Raw genomic sequence first — 21,635 nt, 5'->3', positions numbered from 1 at the left:
CTCTGCTACTCAGAGAAAATCCTCAAAGACTTAATTATTCAGCACCACTTAAGATCGAAAAAGGACAGAAAAATAACTTTCTAAAGTTTGCTTCAAAAAACCCAATGCCTGACTTTTAGAGAAGGAAAATACAATTATTTTTCCCCCTCTTCAAATAAAGTGAGATGGCCTAAAACACTCCCCTAAACCTTCTCACTAATCCAGTACACTTTTACATGTGTTACACAGAGCTCATGTTTGTTACAGCACCAAGGTTGTTTGGGAGAAAATATTCAACAGCAAGTTAGGCTGCTTAGCACACAGTACCACAGAAATCTCTTCAAAAAGTGAGCAGGAATTCCTGTTTGTCCTAACTTTACTTCTTTACAGGCTAATTCATTATAATATTTTTCTAAGCATACTTGCATCCAAACCCAGAGATATGAACAGAGGTCCTGAAAAAGAGCTGGAATAATACAGAAACAGTTCCTCCCACACACCTTAAACTAAATCTTATTCCCTGGCTGCCTAATCCCAGAGGAAGTCAAACAGCAAGATTACTTCTGCCTTCTGAGTATCAAACAACATACACACTTCACCTGAAGGTTTCTAACATCTAATCCCCAGGCAATTTCCAAGTCATTTACAAGAGGTACCAAGAAAGAGTAAATTGGCTTATCAGCCAAGAGCATATGGCTGTTCCTGAGACATTTGAGAAAATTCTTTAAGAAAGAGCCCAAGCAAACAAAACAAAAACCCCAAATTAATTAATTAATTAACATCCTTAATTGGTTCATTGGAAGAAGTACAACTAAAAAGATCAAATAGTACTAGAGGGCAAGAAGGAATATGATGAACATGTTTAACTAAGCATGCAAATGACTTAGGTAAAAATGCTATTCTCTGTACTAGACGTTTTCCTGGCTACCAAAATTATACATTTTTCTGAAAATCCCATACACATTAACAACATTTAGGATCTGATTTGTTTGCACTAGGTACCACACTCTTGGAAATACTGCCTTGCACAAGATTGTTACCCAGTTTAGCAGTTTCCTCAAGGTTATCATTAACAGCCAACAGTAACCAGTCAGATCTCAAGAGGGACCCCTGTAATCTACTTTCTAGCTCTTTCACATCTTCATAAAGCCATTACACAGTTGGACCCTTGAAATTACAATCAATCCACATACCAGCTAAAAGATTCAGTACAGAATCTGGCAATAGTTTAGGAAGGATTGAAAAAAAAATCTTAAGCACAACTTCCTATTCAATTCTCCTTGAAACAATTACAAGCAAAAACAACTCCCCTGAAGACCCAAACACCAAATCCATCCAGACTAAGCACTAAAGTTAGAGTTAGCATGTGGACATTAAGAAACTGTAGTCTCTCAAGACAAAGCAGAAATGTTCAGGATCAAAGTTCAGGCGACTTTAAAACACTGGATGTGTTTTGGCAGCCTCTTCTGTTCCAGACTGTTTTCCAATTAAAAGAGCAGAGCCCCAGCAAGAAGTTTTCTTGCTGGAACACCAAGAAGGGTGGAGGGTTATGAGGTTGAAGTGCAACCTCACTAACAGAAGCAGTGTAGCCTGATGCTAAATTCTGCTATGAATGTAGACACTCAGTGAGCCTTTGTTCACATCCTTCCACCTCACCCTGAAGCATCCTGGCTAGTGCAACATTGCCTTATAGAACAAAGAGCTGAAATTACCCAGAGTTGCAGAAGATCTTCTTTGCAGCTCACCACTCAGTTGTTTTTTGTAAGGAATTGGTGATCTTAGAGACTGAGCCCTCGTGGGATGCTGAGGACTGGACCAGACACCACTCAATGCTTGTGGATCACTCTGTCCTGCCTCTGCTCTCTCTGCTGGGGATGAAAGCCTGCCGTCATCTAGAGTTGACAAAAATCAAGAAACCACCTGTTCAGACATGATAAAGAAAACCAGTAGTACATGCAAAGCTAAGGTTAAAAAACACTCTCACAAATAGCTCTTTTGGATCATGATTAAACAAAACAAATGAATTTTTAGTTTTAGAAGTACTATATACATCATCAAAACAGGACAGTAGGCTGTCTTCAAGGCTCAGGCTATTTCAGAAATTCCCTAATGTGAAAAGTGTCAAAAAAATGGTGGCAGATTATTCTTGAATATGAATGTGAATTATTCTTGCAAAATAGAATAGCTACATTTGACTATCAGCTTCTGCCTTGAAAAGAGATTTTCAGATATTTTACAAGCTAGTACTGAGGTCACAGTAAAGTTATCACAGCCTTTAATTTCCATCAGTAGATCAAGTATAGACAGGTTCTCATTGATTCCAGTAAGATGCACATTTCATGTGTTGTTTTAAGGTTGTTTTCCCATTCACTTAACAAAAGACATTGCTGACTCTAGCTACATTTGTCAGGAAAAAACAAGTGAAGCCAATATTGACCACATTTTATGCTACTTTCAATAAATTAGCAATGACAGGTGCTACTCTAGTATGCAAACTAATAGCAGTCATACCAAGTAATTATTTTTCATTCTGCATAAGAAGAGTCTGAACAGATCAGTTACACAAAAAGCTGTTGGCTCTTTTCCCCCAGCTCAAACATTGCTGAAGTATGGTTAACAAAGCTGGATAATGAACAGACTAAACAAAAGCAGCTGACCAGTGTGCCATCTCTAGTAAAGGGATACACAGACTTTGCACAAAATCCAGGTGCATTCATTCACCATTCTTTGCAGGATCTTTCTTTGAAACAAAAGGGAACTCACACAGTTCTTTCAGAGTTTGCCCACTGAGAATATATTTAATGACACATGTGGCACAAAGGCCAAAATCATGTAATACTTTTTAATATACAAAACTTTCACAACACCTCAAACTTCTTGATGGGGAACACCTAAGCCATGCAAATTAAGTGTGGACTTCCTGCTTTATTGCAGCTCAGCTGTCACCCAGCTGCCGGTATGAGATGCACAGGAAGGAGAGAGGTGGATGAAGTCTGAAGTAAAAACTTGCACTGGAAGGACGAGCACACATTTTGCTCATACAGGCTGGCAGAGGGTTACTCCTACTTCCATCCTCAAAAAAAAAAAAAATCATACAGGCAAAGGAAATTCTGATGTCACGCTAAGAATCTCTACAATACTACCTGCTAACTGGCTTGTCTTTGACTTTCATGGGCAGCTACAGATTTCCAGCTGCAAGACGCTGGCTATCTTCTCTCATAATAAAGCTCTCCTACATCACCCCTCACCAAAGTCCTGACATCAGCCCTTTGACATTATGCTTCTATGTTCAGAGGTGTTTTTACAAGCAGCAAACAGCACGCACAGCCTATGCCCACACATCCCCCCAGCACTCACCTTTGCTGAAACGGAAGAGATTTACAAAAGAACTGTAAGCTGATTTAAAAGGAGGCTCATCCTGGTCAGGAGTCAGGGGTTTGAAGTGAGTGAGATGAGATGGACTACTGGGAGAACGAGGTAGATCACTGGTAGAGTCCAGTGTTGGAGAGTGTTTGTCATCTGCAGCCATTTCAGGTGCCCTGGAAAGAGGTCAGCAACACACATTACACAAGGGGTGGTGAAACAGAACCTCTTCAGTCTTCTGAACAGGAGGTGTCTCATTAGATCCCAGAGGAAAGACATTCACCTAACTGACCACAGGCATCTGCTATTAGCACAGATCACCAATGCCAGAGGAGCCCATGCCCTCTGCCCAGCCACTGACAAGAGAGCAGCACCTCTGCAGAGCGTAATCCAGAGTGCCTAGTTAAACATCCAGAGCAACAAAGTAAACAACCACTACACTGATGACACTGCAGTAGAGGTTTATGAGAACTTGAAGTTTTCAAATGGAGACTCTGCAGGCATATCACACAGAAGTTTTAGCTTTGATAGCTCTTCTCCTAATGTGAATTCTGCAGCCCTTGTAACAAAAATGAAAACAGGCATGCCTGAGCAAGCACAAGGCAGACTTGTTCTTTGGCCAGGTTAACTTCAGAATGAGAAGTAGAATGAACTACAAACAAAAACAGGACTGAAAGATTAATTTTGATGGAAAACTGTTTCCCTCCCCTCTGCATTACAATACAGGCCCTTGTGCAAGTTAGCAGGGAAGCAACCCAAACTGTGGTTTACTTGTCAAATCTAACACCTTCAAGCATCCTTGTTTTCAGAAGCAGCTCCATTTAGGAAAAACAAGGAAAAACCCCAAACCACTTTCTGTATTAGGAGAAGCCATATTTCTAAACCCTATTTTCTGCATACCAAAGCTTCCATACAGCCAAGAGTCATACTTTTTCCCAACAGGTGATTTGAATGTACTTAAACACCAGAGTTCATGGAACATTTTCCTTGAAACACACTCTTCAGGTAAATTTGGAATTGTTTCTTCAATCTTAAGGCAACTAATAGTTTGCTTTTTAAATGCTGAACATACAACAAGGGTGTACCTTCACACACACTGCCACATTAAACATCCCACTATGAAGTTAAACAGTTTTGTATGAAACTATGTTCATATTTCTGCAACTGACTATAGCCTGGCAAGATAAGAGTTACAAGCAAGTCACTGAACCTGCATTAAATATAGATGTGATTATATTTTCCCCTTGCATTTCAAGGGGAAAAAGAACCATAACAACTGTTTCTGTATTGGTCTAACTAAAACTATTGAAAAAAATAGCATTATACCTGGCATTAGCTCCAGGATCACCTAGATTTCTGCAACTGTACAGCACACTAGCTGTGGAATCTATCAGACTTTCTATGCTTTAGCTGTCCCACTAAAGGGAAAAGACTCCCCCCATCCCACCACAAGAAACCAAGAAATAGTCACTTCTTTGTATAACATGGGAAAGGAGGAAGCAAGGTGCACATATGGGTCAACAAGCACAAAACCAGAGTACATTCCTCGCAGGATCCTCGCCAACAGTCACGGGGAATGTATCTAAACCCACTCGAAGCTGCAGCTTCAGCAATCACCAAGCGAGCACCGATAAAATGCGGAGTACGAGGGTGGCTGTGAGCCTCACTCGCACTGCCGCTCCCTCAGAGCAGCGCCGGGACATCCTGAGTCCCACAAAACTGACACAGTGCTCGGTGCCGAAGGGTACGGCCACTCCTTACACACACACACGACTCCGGGCACCTGGATAACACACTCGGGTGCAAAACCACCCGCAATTCAAACATAACTGCGTGACACTTCCCTCCAACCTCTGCGCAGGAGACAGCCGCTTCGCTCTCCCCCCTCTGAAGGGGACACCGCCGCCTTCCCTCGCCTGGGATGGCACACCCGCAGATCGTCTGCGACGGGGCGGACGCGGTGGGCAGCGAGCCCCGGAGAGCCGCCAGGGGCCGGCCCGGGCAGCGGGCCAAGGGGCCCGCAGAGCGGTGCCGGCGGCGCGGCCCCGGCGGGCTGTGCTCACCTGCTGCCCGCGGCGGCGGTGCCGGCGCTGGGGCCGCTCCTCCTCCCCCGCCCGGCCCGGCAGCGCCGCCAGCCCCGACCAACCGCCCGCCGACCGCGCCGCTCCCGCCAGGCATCGCCAATCGAAGCTCCGCGCAGTCCACCCGCCAGCAGCGCCCGGCCCCGCCCCGCGGCCCTTCCCGGCTGCTCCGCCCGGGCGCGGCACAGCCGGGCTGCTGCCTCGGGAGCCGCTGGCAGTGCGGCCAGCCGGTGTGTCTCCCGGGAAGTCGGAGTACGCCGTATTTCATTAATATTGCCTTCTCTTCTATTCCCGCCGCGAGGTTCCTCCCTGGCCACACTCCCCGCCTCGCCCCAGCCCCAGAGAGCTGCCCGCTGCTGCCCCCGGGGCCGTGGTGTCGACACCGCCGCCCCAGCGCCAGCGGACGAGCCCGTGCCTGCTGTGGCTACCGCATCCCCCGCTGTCCCTGGGCCACGCCCGAGCCCCCCGGCGCCAGCGGGCTCCCGACGCCGGCGGGCACTCACTGCGCTGGGGTGGCAGAGCGCGGAACGGGCCCGGCCCGGAACGGCAGCCGCACGGCCCGAGCTGCCGCGGGCCCCTCGCACGGGGGCACCGGCGCGCGAGAGCGGGGCGGGCCCGGCTGCTGGCCTCGCGCCAGCCTCGCGGCCCCTAGCGGCCTCGCGCCGCCGCCGGGGGGAGGGGCCGCGCGCGGCCGGCGAGGGGCGCGGCCAGCAGGGGGCGCCGCGGCGGCGGGGCCGGGCGGGGCGGGGGGCGCGGCCACATAAAGGGCCCCGCGCACGGCCCGGCCCCGCACCGCCACCGCACCGCCGCACGGAACGGACCGGCACCGGGCCTGCAGGTAAAGGGCTTCGCCAGCGCCCCAGCACGCCGCGGCTTCGGCGGCCGCACAGCACCCTTTGTCCTTTCTCTCCCGGGGGCGGCGCCCGCAGCGGGTCCCCCAGCAGTAGGATTGCGTTTAAGGGCTTTTTTTCCCTCGGTGCGGGCGGGACCCTGCAGCCGCGCCCCGCCCGCCGCGAGTGTCGCTGAGGCGCTGAGGGTGCTGCACCCCGGGATCGCCTGGCCTGTACTGGGCTAGGCTGTCTCCTCACGTAGTCCTCGGGTCTCCCGTAGTCGGTGGTGTCCTTGACGCGAGCCGGGCTCGGGGGCGCTCGCCTGTCCGCTCCCGTTTGGGGAGCGGTCGCGGCCGTGCCAGTGCCGGGATTTCAGCTTCGGCCGTGGCGGCGGCTGCTGCCCGCGGCCCGGTGGGAGAATCCCCCGTGTGCCACCAGATCGCCTTGCCGGGGGTGAATGCAGCCGAGAACTCGGTTGGTGCCAGCGACCCCGCTCCGTGCTCCCTGCGAGCCGCCTCCTCCAGGGAGATCAGCTGTACGCCGGAGTTGAGGACTTGTTGCAATAGTTAATTATTGCCCGTAGGCCCCGAGCCCTTCCGCGGGACCAAGAGGTATTTGGAAATAGACGGTTTCTTCTGAGTTGCCTTGGCTGTGTGCCTGAGTTAAGTGTATTTAAAGAAGAGCTGCTGCAGGAGAAAGACCTTGCTGGATTTTGGCAGTTCAGTATAAAATCAGAGGGCACGAACTCTAGGGTGTGTGCTCTCTAGAAGAGCCTCTCGGCATGTTGACTGGTGTGCAGAAAAGGGATGCTACTGCAGTACTGCCCCGGTTCATAGAGAAACTGAGGACACCGGCAGCTGAGGAGGGGAAAAGTGCCAGTACCTGGGCTAGGATCACGTAAACAGGTTGGATGCTGTCAGAGTCGTTGAAGAAGCTGCTGTTCCCACACATCAGTGGAGGTGTGTCTCACCTGCCTTTGTGTTCTCTGCGTGACAGCACCATCGAATAGTTCTGAAGCCACACTGATTGCTATGACTGACATAGTCTGATTTGTCTTAGTTAAGTGGAACCAAACCACAAAACAAGCAGTGTTTTCTGGGTTTGTACCTGTCTACATTTTTACTTAAATGAATCAGACTCTTTCTCAGATTGTGCCAAAAGCAAAACTGAACTCTCCCAGAGTAGTAATTCTGTGCCCAGGCCATGGACTATGATACAGACCCTATTATTTAGATAGTCACAATTGAATATTGGGTTCAAAATACTTCCATAAGTAAACTGATTTCAGCTAGAGTGAGGTCATGTGAAGTTCAATTTCTCCTTGAGGACTAGAGAGGCTCAATATAAGCCAAGGTACTGTTTGTGTTAGGGATAGAAATGCCTGAAGTTGTTTGTCTTTTAAGCTGAGTTTCAGTAACACAACCTTATTTTACTTTTTCAATTTTTTGGAGGGGGGATTTGTGTTATTTTTTGGGTGGGTTTTTATGTGTTTGTTTTTTTTTTTCTGGGGGGAGTGTCTTTCTTTCTTTCTTGGTGTTTTGTTCTTTTGTTGTTGGTGGTTATTTGTTGTTTTTTTACTTTTTGCACTTTAAAATGTTTGGAAAAGCTTGATCCTGTGAACATAGCTTAGAAAGTTTATTCTCTTCCCAGACTAAAATTGTTTAATAGATTGGATTTTGGACATGCAGCACAAGTCATTTTAATTAAAAAAAAAAAAAATAAAGAAAATTTTAACACTGGGATAGTGTCCCAACATGCTTGTAATGTGAGGCCCTCGCTCTGCAAGCCTCACACCTTGGAATGACTTGGCCTAGATGAACAGATCCCATGTACAGTAAGACCCTTCATTCTGGATCAAGTCACTCCTGGCCCTTGGCCTCTGAGACTGCAGCCTCAGGCACAAGGGCTTGCTCTCTCACTGTAGTATCCCAGCAGCTGCACACAAGCACAGGAGTGTCTGGAAGGAGGAACTTGCCAAGTCATAGCTCTTGCATAACTGGAGCTGAGACCCAAGAAACTGTGGCTGTTGGAAAGAAGGGCACTTTAGAGCACTTCAGTGCCTTCTGAGGTTGTCTTGATAAAGTTCAAATAGAAGGGCAGAGTTCAAGTTGCTGTTTTTTGGTTTTTTTTTAGGCTTTGTTCACAAATATCTTGGAAAAGCTCTGTTCCCTACAGCAAACAAATCTGTCCAGTATTTATTTTAACTGTAGAAATAAAGCTTGCCATTAGACAATACTCTTGATGTGTAGCCCTTGGATTTTTCTACCTGTTTCCTTCCTTCCTGGGGGACAAAGTTAATAAAGAAACTCACAATATATTAATCTTAGTAGTTTCAGCTGTATGAGCTGTCATTGTAATCGTGTCAGTTAACCTCTGATTTTCAGAAAAAGGTGGAGAAACAGACAACTGGACTAGAACTTGTGAAATCTAAAAGCAAACAGTGGTAATCTATTTCTGTGGAATTTGGGAGAAGAATTTGGCCATATTTTTAAATTCTTTGATACAATCATAATTAAAGCCCATGCCCTCAAGATATTAACCTTTCTTTTTATCCTCACATAGATCACTCTAGGAGCTGGGGCTTTAAGGAAAATCCATGTAGCATGAAACTAAGGATAAAGTGAGGTTATTTTCAAGACTTTTTGGAGAGATCCTGTATGCTATGTTACTGCCTCACCTAGTTATGTTGTAAAAATGCAGGATACATGTATTGGTAGCTTTTAACTTTTTTATGCCTATTGCAGTTCAAGATGTCTAAAAAAATCCGTGGAGGCTCTGTTGTGGAGATGCAAGGAGATGAAATGACACGGGTCATCTGGGAACTGATTAAAGAAAAGCTGATTTTTCCTTATGTAGATCTGGATTTGCACAGGTAATGACTCTGTGACATTCAGCTGCTTTGTGCTGAGGTTTGCATGTGTCAGTAGGTGTTGATGGATTTTCATTCGGCACCGGAAGCATGCCCTCCCAGGTTGCTCACAGCAGTAAGCAGTGCCTGCTGAATTGTGAGTTAGCATTTTGCCTGTACTGTGCCTCTAAGAAAGTCTCTCAGAGACATGGCCTGTATTGTGATCTCCTGTGTCTTGGGGTTTCCAGCACCTGGGCAGTGTGCATGACTCCCTGCAGCCTAAACAGTGAGAAGAAACATGGGCTGTTTCAGCCACTCCCTGACTTGAAGCATAGCATCCTGCACCCCTGAGTGGGCTTACGGCTTCTTGCGATGCCTGGTTGAAGATCTGCCCAGAGGACAAAAGGGTGTGTGTAGGACACAGACTCTGCCCTGATGGCTGTAAGCCTGAGCTCTGCTGTTGACAATATGAGCTACAATTACTCCCTGAAGCTAGGCTGTGCTCCTATACTCCCTTCTGGACAAAAACAAATACTAGCAGCTGGGTACAGCAAAAGGGACATGCTATCTATAGCATCTGGCCAAGCAGAACAAATAATCTCTTCCTTTTCTGGCCACTGAGCTATAATTATTAGAGAAGTATCCAGCTGCGTTGCTCCTAGCCATGTGGACAGAGTCCTTCAGTGGTATCTGCCATAGTTAAACCCACAAGTCTGATCTCTTCCCCTGCTACTGGAGCCATTTGTATGGCACTACATCAGGCTTTCTGCTTGCTGATGTTGGGAACCAGGCAGACAGGAACCCAGCAGCATAATACATGCACACAGTCTGGAGAGCATCCCTTTTCGAGGAGGGCAAGCAAACCCCTGGCTGAGGCAGCACAATGGCTAGATTCATGTACAGCTGGCCGTGCTTCAGGACTGTCCCTTGCTGGGCACCCATTGTTCTCCTAAAGCTATTAAACTGGTGAGTATGGAAATGACCTTCCTCTGATGTTTGAGAGGAATATTGGCAGTTTTGCTGCCAGAGCAGCATTGTGGGTCCATTGTCAAAGCAGTTTTTAAGTGTAGTATAGCTTCATGTGTTCAGTACATGAAGGAAGCCAGAGCCTTCAGCACAAGAGGTTTGAAATAAAGGCTCATATTCATCTGAGGATTTTGCTGCTCCATACAATTAAAACCCTCAACTGACAGGTGCCATTGCAGGAAGCTCAAAAGGCAAGGCAGAGGAGATACTGTCCTCTGCTGGCAGCAAACCTTAGCCATAAATTGAAGCTCTCCTTTCTCCAATCTCCTACCAACCTCCACTAACAGAAAAAATGTCACTGTATAAGTCTGTTTTCTTCCAGTCCAGCAGTATTTGCACTGGAAGAGGGATGACTTCAGGTGTGGCAGAATGCTGCAACTACACTCACAAGCACATATGGCATCTTGGTTTTTTCCTGTTGAACACAAACAAATGTCCTGGGAAGTCCTGACCGTGTTTGTGGGTTTGTTACAGCTATGACTTGGGCATTGAGCATCGTGATGCTACAAATGATAAAGTAACTGTGGAAGCTGCTGAAGCCATAAAGAAATACAATGTCGGCATAAAGTGTGCAACCATCACTCCTGATGAGAAGAGAGTGGAGGAGTTCAAGTTGAAGCAGATGTGGAAGTCTCCCAATGGCACAATTAGAAACATCCTAGGTGGCACTGTCTTCAGAGAGGCTATTATCTGCAAGAACATTCCCCGGCTGGTGTCTGGATGGGTGAAACCCATTGTCATCGGCCGTCACGCTTATGGGGATCAAGTGAGTCACCTCAGTGTTTACCCTTCTTTTTAATCTTAACAGGCTTATCCTGACTGGTATAGAGCTCCAAAGACTGTGCCCTTGCATTCCACCTGGGAGCACATACGTGCTAGCACTTGGTTTGTACTGCACCTGGCAAGTGTGGGAGAGCCTGGTTCATGCCTCTCTTCCTTGAGCAGTGTCACTGTATAAACAGCATTCAGAAACCTGTGCTTGGATTACATAGGCCTGTACTTGGACACTTAACTCTGCTAGGTTATTGTTCTTCACCTCTCTAGAACACTTCTTCCTACATAAGAGCATCTTTAGCAAATAGCCTTTACACTGCCCACCTTCTTACTTTGCAGGACTTTCTGGTGTCAAATGTTGCTCACAGCAAAAATGGATAAAAGTGAGTGATTTCTAGAAGTGGGCAAAATTGTCTTCCATATGGGGGTGTGGTTTTGTTCTGTTTAATTTTTTTTTTTTTTTTTTTTTTAACTGTGATCTGCTGCTTTAACTTGCACAGCACACCTGCAGAGTTGGTATCTGACCTGGGCACATCAGGCTGTGGTACAGAAGTAGGGAAACCTTTTATCAAAACTATCCTGATAATAGTTGTACAAGGCTATGGAAAGCCCTGGAACGGTTCACAGTGTTGTGCCCTTTGGGTAGCCTGGAAGATAAGAATCAGTCATACTGTTCTCCATGGGCAATCATATGCTATAAAGCTACCAAATATGGCAAAAGAAAAGTCTTCTGGAAGAGCCAAGTGCTTAAATAGGTGGCTAGACCCGCAAACTGAGGGCAAGTCATTAGATTACCTGCTGTAGGAAGGTAAAATAATAAATTTTCAAGAGGAAAATAATTGAAGAACCCTGACACTAGAAAATAATGAGATTCAACATCCTTAAAAGTTGTGAACAATTGAGAAGGTCAAAATAATAATAGGAAACAGTGCATTAAAGGGGAAGGATTGAAACCCTGCAAAAACATGAGATTAAAGTGAAAGGAACAATACAAGAACATACAAAGGACATAGGAGTGAGATACTAACTTCAGAACAGCTCAGGGAACAGATTCCCGACTGTCTTTTATGGTTCTCTCTTCCTGACAGATAAATTATGGCAATTTTTTTTAACAGTACAGAGCAACCGATTTTGTGGTACCTGGGCCTGGAAAAGTAGAGATGACCTACACTCCTGCAGATGGAGGCAAACCAGTCACATATCTTGTCCATAACTTTGAAAGTAGGTATTTTCTCTAATTTGTGATTAAAACTGATATATTGATATTTTTGGATTTAATTCAACCTTGAATTATCAATCAGATCTGTTTGATGGTAAAATATGATTTTGAGGTATAATGGGGGAGAAAATTTAGGCCTTCTTCATTTATTTGTCAGGTGCTGAAAGTATCTTGAAATCTTCCTGGGACCAAAGAGGCAAGAACATCAAGAAGACAATCATATTAGATTGGCCACCTGTCATGCTCCTTATATGATGATTCTGGGAGCAGCATATGTTTTTCTCTCTGATCAGAGGCAAACTTACTATGGAAACTAGGCTTGTCCTAAGGGGAGATATATTTGAGAACAATCCATGTGCAATTGTTTTTGGGTTTAGTTTGTTTTGCTGATCTCTGTATACCTTTGCAATTTTTGCCCTTCTTTTTGAGGCAGTCTTTATTTGCTCAATCGAAATGAAATTAACACTTACTCTCTAAGGCGGAAAGAGGATTTCACAAGAATGCTCCTGACTGTGTAGGCTGTAACTGTTTTAATAGATGCAGTCCCAAAGGTTTTGGTGTCACTCTTCTCCCTATTGCTGTGCTGGTTGCAGACATTGCAAGGCTCAGGAGGAGTCTTGACATTGCTAGGCTTTGTTAATGGAGGCATTTCACACATGTTGTCAGAACTCAGGCTGTTTTCTCTAGGGGCAGGATTCAAGAAAACATCATACAAGTTATGTCTCTTGTCTATCGTTAATCAAAGGGTTCAGGATTTAAAGTCTTACAGTGATCTGTGTGTGAGTGTGCAGTGGTTTGGTTTTAGCTACAAAAAAATGAAACCACAGCATCCTTGTTTGCGTGCAGTTGGTTTGGCAAACAGCTACCAAGATTGACATATGACACTCCTTTGTAATATTTGATTTCTCTGGCATGCTTGCTCATAAGAACCTACACCTCTACCAGCTCTTGTTGCATAGCCTTTCATTGGGAGTTCACCTGCTTCACGGCCAGTCCTAATCTGTTTTCATTTGATAGGTGACTGGTGAATCTGTGTTGGAGATGTGTGGCCATCCAGCTGCCAGTCTGATTTGCTGCTCTGCATTGCATCAGCAAGCAGAAAGTAGGGAAGTGCAAAAATGGCAGATTACTGCTGTTGCTCTAGGGAGCTGCCCTCCCCACAGATAACTGTTGTGCCAGCATATCTCCCAAATGATTAAGGGAAGCTTGTCTTTTTGCTGTACTAATATGTTCAACCTTCATACTGAATCAAGAGATTTTTAGGAGGTAGTAGGATTAAATGATTGCAATAAGGATTTTCTTTTATATGTATGAAAATAGCTATTTGAATAAAACTTAATAGCTGTCATCCAGCAACTGTGAAATCATGGTTCCAGAGGACATAGTCTCTGTAGCTGATCACACCCTAAACTGTCCTTGACTCCATAGGGAAGGTACAGGGACAACATGTAACAACAGGAATTCTCTGCCAATATCAACTTTAAATGACATTGCTATCTTGGCAAACAGATAAAACTCCTCTGGCTTCCCCTCTTCATTCTGCATGTATGTCCATATAGTAACAACTATCTGGAGGTAAGGACAAATGGATATTAGGAAAGGTATTTAAAAATTCTGTGTGTTTCTAGAACAAAGATCCCTAATATTGGTACTGTACAAAAACTAGATAGATGGTGGTAGTGAGGTGCTTAAAATTAAGTACATGGTATCTACTTTTCACTAGAAACACAGAGTTGTGCTCTGAAAATGACAAAGCTTTCTCATGAAACTCTAGACCCTACTTTCACCCACAATCATCCTCTTACATGATCTGAGTGCTGCTTTCTTCTAGGTAAGCTGGGCTGCAAGTTCAGCACATTTCCATTTGTGCTTCTAACACATCTGCCTTACACAATCTAAGTCATGTGACTGTTGATAGTTCCTCAGAGCCTTCTTTTGTATGATGTATCAGGACTTGCCTGAGCACCCACATGACTGGCACATTCTTCCCACAACTTGCTAGAAGTGAGCCTGAGCGGGCGGATCAAAGCGGCAGGGTAGGCCACACATGTGCTGAAAAAAATGCAGGAATTCAGGTGGAGTCTTGTTTTCCTGAGCTAGGCAAAGCGGTCCTTGACTGCTGGAGTTAGTTCTGAAGGTGCAAAGCATTTAAGGTGTGAGCACATCCATTTCTGGCTTTGAGACCACCTGCTCCAAACTGCTGACTGCTGCTTTGATAGAAAAAGACTTGCTTAAATGGCTAGTAGGAGTTCAAGTACATTCACTTCTGTCACAGTGTGCTTGAGTACTTAGGCTGGATTAGAACAAAACTTCTTAGAGGGATTAGATCACATTATTAAGATGTACTTGCCTGTAAAACAAAACCACCTTCCTATCCTTGTGTCACAGAACTGCTGGAGCTTTGAGCTGATAACGCAAAGCAAATCTTCTCCTGGAAGAACCAATCTTAAATTGAGAATGAGATTAAGACACCTGGGGAGAGCACCAGTCTGCCTGCCAGCCAGAGCATGCTATGGGAAGAATAAAATTCTTAAACCAAAACTAAATCTAGTTGATTCCTATCTGTTCTTCCTCTACTAACAGGCTGTGGTGGTGTAGCCATGGGAATGTACAACCTTGACCAGTCTATCAAGGATTTTGCCCACAGTTCCTTCCAAATGGCACTGTCTAAAGGCTGGCCCCTCTACATGAGCACCAAAAACACCATTCTGAAGAGATACGATGGCCGCTTCAAAGACATCTTCCAAGACATCTATGACAGGTAATAGGTTGTGTACTTCCTACTGCAGTGCATAAGTCTGCAACAGGAACATCCTCTCCAGCCTTGTGAGTTGCTTTTTCAGACACTCAGCAACACTTTAAGGGCACAGGTGATGCCATCTCTGTCACAGTCTCCCTTGTCCTGCAAGGCACAATACTTGATGCAGAAAGCTCTGCTAAATGTGGCTGTGGTGTCTGTATCTTCTAATAAAGCCACGGGTTCTCTGTGGGTGCCTCTGTGACTCTGAAGCAGCCTTGCTATAGCCTAGCAGACAAGGGAAAAAAAGAGTAAAGAGAATGCAGGGTTTTTTTGGTTTTACTCTTATCTCTGTGCACCTCTCTATGTACAAACTGTGCAATTCCCTGTTCGTATGACAAGATGTTTTGGTTTTTGTTTTCTAGAGAATACAAGTCCCAGTTTGAAGCCAAAAAGATCTGGTATGAGCACAGGCTCATTGATGACATGGTTGCTCAGGCCCTGAAATCTGAAGGAGGCTTTGTCTGGGCCTGCAAGAACTACGATGGGGATGTGCAGTCTGACTCTGTTGCACAAGGTATGAGGTGCTTCCTGTGCCACACTGAAGCAGGCTTAGTGGTAGTCTCTTGTGTCCTTCTGTCACATCTTATGGAATGGCCCAGGATGTAGTGTTGGGTCTCAAAACTTGTATTTCAAACCTGTTGCCAGTCATGGAGGTATCAGGCAGTCAAAAAAAATCTGATTTTGCTTTTACAAGAAAATCTATTGAACGTAGACTCTGTAGTTGTATTTATTTACAGGAGGGAAGTTTCTACCACATGATAACTGATAGGCTTTCTATTCTAATGGACAGTATGTAGACAGCTGGTTCTCTGTCGCTGACAGCTTGAGTTAAGCTGACTGCTGCTGAGTGTGATGGCAGGTGCTCTGCAGATAAGTCATAAAACTTTCAGGACCTAAAGCTACCTGTCAGGTGTAAGGAGAGAGATTGATGTTTAATTTTACATAATTGCAATGCTTGATTAAAATCCTCTATAACCAAGGTGCTTAGTGCCAAAACAAATATGGATGCAAAATTCCACAGGACGAAATGTGTGGCTTTATGTAATACACTCTTTCTGAAGTAATGCCACTAAACTGCCTCCCACAGAACAAGGATGTGTGTTGGACTGCTAAACAAAGCAGCTTTCAAACATGGAGGTCTCTGAAACCTACAAGGTTAGAACTAGTGTGAATGTCCAATATCAGAAGTTGCTGGTTCCTCTCACAAGAGCAGATAAGAAGTTGTTTTGTTTCCTGTTACCCTGTGTGAAAGACAAGCAGACCAACACTTACTGTTCTCTTACTGTACATTTTCATTAGAAATCTGTCCAGCAAATTAGATGTGAAAACTAATTTTCTTGAAATGGTGCAGAATGTCTGTATATCTGTATCTCATGGTTCAGCTGGACTTCATGTTTGGATAAACTGTTATTTTGACATGTAGGGACTTGACAGTTAATTGCAGAACAGCTACTGCAGCTCGGCTGTTGAGGGATTTTCGTATCAGTGGGAAGATATAGGGGGATTGTAGGATGGGGAGATGAAGGGGAAATTTGAGGGAGCTGTCCAAAGGAGACACTGAACTTTTGAAACTTGTGTTTTGTAGGCTATGGCTCTCTGGGGATGATGACCAGCGTGCTGATCTGCCCTGATGGCAAGACTGTTGAAGCAGAAGCTGCTCACGGGACAGTTACTCGTCACTACCGCATGCACCAGAAAGGCCAAGAAACCTCCACTAACCCCATTGGTGAGCTGCTTTTCACTGCCCTTCATCATCTCTACACCTGAAAGAACAAGTTTTCAGTAAGAACATCTGCACCCTTTCTGTAGACAATTGTTCCACTTAGTGGTGAAACTTGCAGGTTATAATGCATTTTTCTTCCAGAGATTGTGATGACCCTTAAGGGGAAGGAGGTACCTAAGATTCTTAAATGCTCATTGATCAAAAGAAATTAGAAAAGTCAGAGGGTCTGCAAACAATCAGAAGGTAGATTAGTAAATTACACACATGGCATGGGAATTGCTGTGTTAGTCCCTGACCTACTATATAAGTACACAGCAGTGGGTTTTGGATAAAAGGGCAGGGGGAAATGGAAGAGAGGAATTAAAGAGGGAAAGATGAATTAAAGAAAGTAAGAAAGGAAAAGAGAAATAGAGAGGAAAAAAAAAGAGGGAATTAAAGGAAGAAAAAGAGGAGAAAAGAGAGAGGAAAAATAGATCACCAATCCTGGTTACAGGATTACATTGGTCCAGCTGAGGGGATACCAATCCTGGTTTCAGTACCGATCCAGCTGATATGTGGCAATCCAGCTGCATTGGTCTGGCTGCTGAGATATACAAGGCCCTGGGTGTACCACCTGGGCTTGGGAGGGGAGAGGGGGAGGACCTTTTTATGGACAGATTTCTTGCTTTTAATGTACATTAGTCATCAAGTGCAGTCCATTCTTTCAAGCCTGTCTGGAAATGGGTCAGAGGACTTGGGGGGTGTTTGGCCTCAATCCCACCCAATACTCCATGCCCACTTCCTGCTACTCATTCTTGTGCTTGCACTCTACTGTGTTGTGGTTCTTTCTCACAGAAAAGTGCTCTCCTGTTTCCACCCGGCTCTTCTTTTCCAATCCAATCTTGTTCTTTTTCATGGCATGTCAGTACCAAAAGTCCATGGTTGGCTCTACAGCCATCAGTGTTTGAGACACACACATTAGCTCCTTCTCTTGAGATGGGCTCAGTTGGTCAGAGCATGGTGCTAATAACACCAAGGGTTCAATCCCTATATGGACCATTCATCTAAGAGTTGGATTCAATGATCCTTCTGTGTCCCTTGCAACTCAGACTATTCTGTGATTCCACATGTATCTTCTGGAAATTGTGACCTCCAAGAGATTTCATTTTGGGCTGCTGTTTAAAGGGTTGTTAGACAGTAGGGTATAGTATGCATTAGCTCCTTATAATCAAGGGCTTGAGGGGGCTCACTTTGGGTCACTGTTCATGGGGTCACAAGAGAGTGGGCTTTAGTTATAGTCATTTTCCATCCTGGCTGCAATTCAAGTCCGTAACTTTCTTTGAAAGTTCAGTAACAAATATTATTCAATTTGGGTTGTTACTCAGGCAAGAAAAATACCTTTCCAAGGCTGTTCATTAAAAAAAAGGTGCTCATTAGACACCACTGGTTCCTGGGTTTCTGATAAGCTTGAGAAGGGCTTAGTCCAGGTGTGGTTTGTCAAGGCCAAGGCCTAATGACCATTTCTCAGATCACAATGTGGCCTGAGGGAGGCAAGGGAATACACCGCCACAGTCCTCTCGTGACTTAAGTCAGCTTCTCCTGGTCTCTACAGACACAGCTACAGCCTGAAGCAAAAAACAGGCTGGCATGGATTGAGTGCAAGCAATAAGCTAGACCTAACCTAGCCTTTATGTACTCACTCTTCAGGAAACATTTGATTTATAGCCACAAGGCCTTAAGGTTTAGGTTGGTTGTTTTTTATTTTACTCCTCTTTCTGATGGCCCAGAAGAACCAACCACACCCCAAACCATGTACACACTCAAAGTGTAAGGGTACTTGGAATGGGACATGAGTGAAAGAATCCTCTAAATTTGCATAGACAGCAGAGCATAATGTAGTGTTAGGAAAAGGACTGCACCCTTCTGTCACAATATTTTCTGTAAGTACAGAGTCCTACCACCTGCCATTCTTTCTGACTTGGACCAGAAGAAAATAAAATGACATGCATAGAGAGAGCATAGAGAGATTACTGGAGGCAGTGAGTAGTTTCTGAAGTCTGCTTTGTTTTGTTTTTTTTTTTTTTTTAATTCCACAAAAGGCAAGAGATACCTAGATGAAGATAACTGTTCTTTCCCATACCAGATTTTCTATCTTTTTTCAGTCTGCTTTCCATTTTATTGGTATTAAAAAATCCAGTTATTGTTCCACATGATGATTTAGAGCAACTTTCAGGAAGTTCTAGATGGATAGAATAACCCAGTGTTCTCTCTCAGCCTCCATCTTCGCATGGACAAGAGGCCTTGCTCACAGAGCTAAGCTGGACAACAACACTAGCCTCAGGAACTTTGCAGTTGCCCTGGAAGAAGTCTGCATTGAGACCATTGAATCTGGCTTCATGACAAAGGACCTTGCTGCCTGTATCAAAGGCCTGCCTAAGTAAGTGTGTGAAATAACCAGCCATGCCTAGAGAAGGCTGTTTTACGTGATGGTTCTGAATAGCATTGGCTGGAATGTTATTTTTAGTATGGTAAAGAACAGGAGTCTGTCTCACAGGCCTTACTGTACCTAGTGTTGTAAAATGAACTCTGTAGCCAGTGTTGTAAAATGTGACACTCCCTGACCCAAGCAGCTTAGGCCAGATTGCTCTCTCCCTACTATTGCACCAAATGAATGGGAGAAAAAAGTAAAGAAGGAACTGCAAAGGTTTATATTTTTTGTATGACACTCTTAACTATGTTGGCCAGATCCTAATAAATGAAGAAGACCTACATAACTGTAAAATATCACCTGGCTACCTCTTCCCAGAGTCTTATGGCAAAACAAACCCAGCCTGATGAGTAGGAGAGAACTCTTTTGGTTTTAGAGGCAAAACATAGAGTTCTTTGAATAGTCTTCCTCTGCTTTGGTTATTTGAGAGTCTGTACAACTAATATCTGTCTTGTTTTGTTTCCCCCACCAGTGTCACACGCTCTGATTACCTGAACACCTTTGAGTTCATGGACAAGCTTGCTGAAAACTTGAAGCGGAAGCTGGCCTCTATGCCCAAAGCTTAAGGCATGGGTTACACTCAAGCTCCCCTAACAAAGTGTCTCCCACTTACATCAGAGTGTAAGTGGCATTGTCTGGAGCTTTGTTGTGCTTCTTTTAGGCTATTCTTCAACTTTGGCCATCTGGTATTATCACACTGGCACTTCCTATCAAAATCATTTCTTTGCCCGATTACTCATTTTCTCTTGATTTTTCTGTCTGATTACACTTGAGTCCTCTTGCAAAGCACAGGCACTGGAGGTCTCTTTCCTCAAGAAAAGTGAATTCTATAGATTGGAATCACCTGAGGGAACTTCATGACTTGAGAAGGTATGAACTGGGCGTTTTAGCAATTCTCCATTTTGCATCTCAAAGACAGGTCCCTTCTTAACCTGTTGCATTAAGTCAACACTTTCAAGACTCCGTAGCTATGCTGGATTCACCTCTTATGTACTTCAAGATCTTGGACTCCATCAGGAGAGGGGGAATGGTGCTCCACACCACAGTCTCTATTCCTCCTGTCAAAACCCCCCCTCACATACCTTCTGCCCCATCTCACAGACTTCAGTCTCACTAGAACATGTTGTAACTTTTGGCTAAAGAAGCTTCTTGCATTTTGAGCACACTCTACTTTCTGCATTGTTTGTAATTGCAGTTGTTTTGTTTTTTCCTGTTCTTGCTTTCTTAGCAGTTGTTCTCTCATCAGTTTTAGGTTTTTAATAGGCTCCCTCCAGGGGTACAAATATTCACCCATGATTATTCAATCTTGCTGAATTTTTACCGTCTCACACCCCTCAGATGTGAAACTATACTAATATATAGATGATACTCTAATTGAAGGAGGTTCCCATGAAAAGATGGGAGAAGCAGCAGCAATAATGGGAAGCATTACATGAAGCAGAAATTGAAATTCAGCCTGAAAAATGTCAAGGACCAAGAAATTTTGGGTACTTGGTAGATGCAGCCAATGCAGTAGTTCCTCCAGACACTTTAAAGGAATTAGAGCAAATACAAGTGCCCCCATCAAAGAAAAAATTACAAGCGTTAATGGGAACTTTAGGATATTGGAGAAAACATGTACCTGGCTTTTCTGTCATTGCTTGCATAAGTGGGTCTGTATTGTGCTTTGTTGTGTAACATTACAAACACTAGATTAAAATGAACATAGACACTTTTTAAACTTTCAGAAAATCATGTTTTCTGAAACCCTTTGAGCTGCTAGCCTAAGCCCTACTTTCGCTAAGCAGATGAATTTGATAAAAGCTTGATATGGGTCTGGATTCCTAATTTTGTTCACAGCAGACCTGAGGTTTTTCTCTGTGATTTTGATCTATGTTTATCTCTTCCTCTTAGTCCGAAGGCCAGTTTGTGTCACAGCTCTGGTCAAACCAGCAGTGACCCACTGTCCAGCAGACCTTAGAAATTAATACCGTCCTCCTCTCTCAAATCCTTCCCAGTGAGTATAAGTGAGCTCAGAGGGCTGTGCCAGCTCTACCACAGCCCTCCTCAATTTATCTTGTAGTGCCAACCAGAGTACAGTATCCTGATACCAAGGGATTTGGTTCCATTGCTACAGTCAGGACTGTAGCATTTGAGTAGCACTTAGTAAATGCTGGAAACAAGCCTTATAGGCTAAGAGCCTACCAAAGCCATGCTGCAGTGTCTAAATGCAAGCCATGCATTTAGTTATGCTCCTTCTGACTGGATGTGAAGGATAGGAACTGTTAACCTCTTCCCTCACCCCACAATTCATAAAAGGTGCAAACTTTTTTCTCTCAAACTTATCCTTGTTGTCTTACAGCAAGTCATATCATGACTGTGAAAACTTATTCCATCCATGGTTGTGTGTGGTTTTTTTTTTAAGGAATATTTTTAATTCAGACTAAAATAAAAGCCAACTAACATTCTTTGTGTCTCCTTCCTTTGTGTGATTAGCAGATATGGGGAAACTGCCTCAGAGAGAGACTCCAGTAGCTTTCAGCGCA

General features: G+C 44.5%; 2 protein-coding genes across 8 annotated transcripts in view; one reads left to right on the top strand and one right to left on the bottom strand.

Annotated features, from left to right (window-relative positions):
• The window catches only part of PIKFYVE (phosphoinositide kinase, FYVE-type zinc finger containing), a 62,898-nt gene extending 56,895 nt beyond the window's left edge, over positions 1-6,003 (bottom strand). For 4 of the 6 annotated variants that reach the window (XM_053982267.1, XM_053982271.1, XM_053982270.1 and 1 more), the window contains exons 1-3: positions 5,406-5,480; positions 3,337-3,518; positions 1,692-1,871 (exon numbers count right to left, since the gene is read on the bottom strand). In XM_053982267.1, coding sequence (XP_053838242.1) covers positions 1,692-1,871; positions 3,337-3,508 — 352 coding nt within the window. In that variant the 5' untranslated portion in view covers positions 3,509-3,518; positions 5,406-5,480. Of the gene's footprint in view, positions 1-1,691; positions 1,872-3,336; positions 3,519-5,193; positions 5,379-5,405; positions 5,481-5,926 lie in introns of those variants that run through there. The other 2 variants (XM_053982268.1, XM_053982272.1) reach the window with 2 other exon arrangements.
• A 164-nt stretch (positions 6,004-6,167) lies between these two features.
• IDH1 (isocitrate dehydrogenase (NADP(+)) 1) lies at positions 6,168-21,557 on the top strand. Of its 2 annotated transcripts, none has more exons than XM_053982057.1 (9): positions 6,168-6,261; positions 8,998-9,125; positions 10,602-10,893; positions 12,017-12,122; positions 14,704-14,881; positions 15,283-15,434; positions 16,506-16,646; positions 18,897-19,059; positions 19,583-21,557. In XM_053982057.1, exons 2-9 carry the CDS (start codon positions 9,004-9,006, stop codon positions 19,674-19,676), a joined length of 1,248 nt encoding a protein of 415 aa, XP_053838032.1. In that variant the 5' UTR covers positions 6,168-6,261; positions 8,998-9,003; the 3' UTR covers positions 19,677-21,557. The 2 variants fall into 2 exon arrangements, with proteins under 2 accessions (XP_053838032.1, XP_053838033.1); XM_053982058.1 differs by lacking the exon at positions 6,168-6,261 and adding an exon at positions 6,278-6,706.
• Positions 21,558-21,635: the final 78 nt, after the last annotated feature.

This window comes from Vidua macroura, chromosome 7 (assembly GCF_024509145.1).
Source record: "Vidua macroura isolate BioBank_ID:100142 chromosome 7, ASM2450914v1, whole genome shotgun sequence".
Classification (NCBI taxonomy): domain Eukaryota; kingdom Metazoa; phylum Chordata; class Aves; order Passeriformes; family Viduidae; genus Vidua; species Vidua macroura.
Note: the sequence above shows the minus strand (reverse complement) of the source record. Positions and strands in the feature narration are given on the sequence as shown.

Bases quoted from the DNA above. Each gene is read 5' to 3' on its own strand.
- IDH1 (XM_053982057.1), top strand. From the start codon at position 9,004: ATGTCTAAAAAAATCCGTGGAGGCTCTGTTGTGGAGATGCAAGGAGAT. The intron at 9,126-10,601 runs GTAATGACTCTG...GGTTTGTTACAG, and splicing joins GTAGATCTGGATTTGCACAG to CTATGACTTGGGCATTGAGC. The intron at 10,894-12,016 runs GTGAGTCACCTC...TTTTTTTAACAG, and splicing joins GTCACGCTTATGGGGATCAA to TACAGAGCAACCGATTTTGT.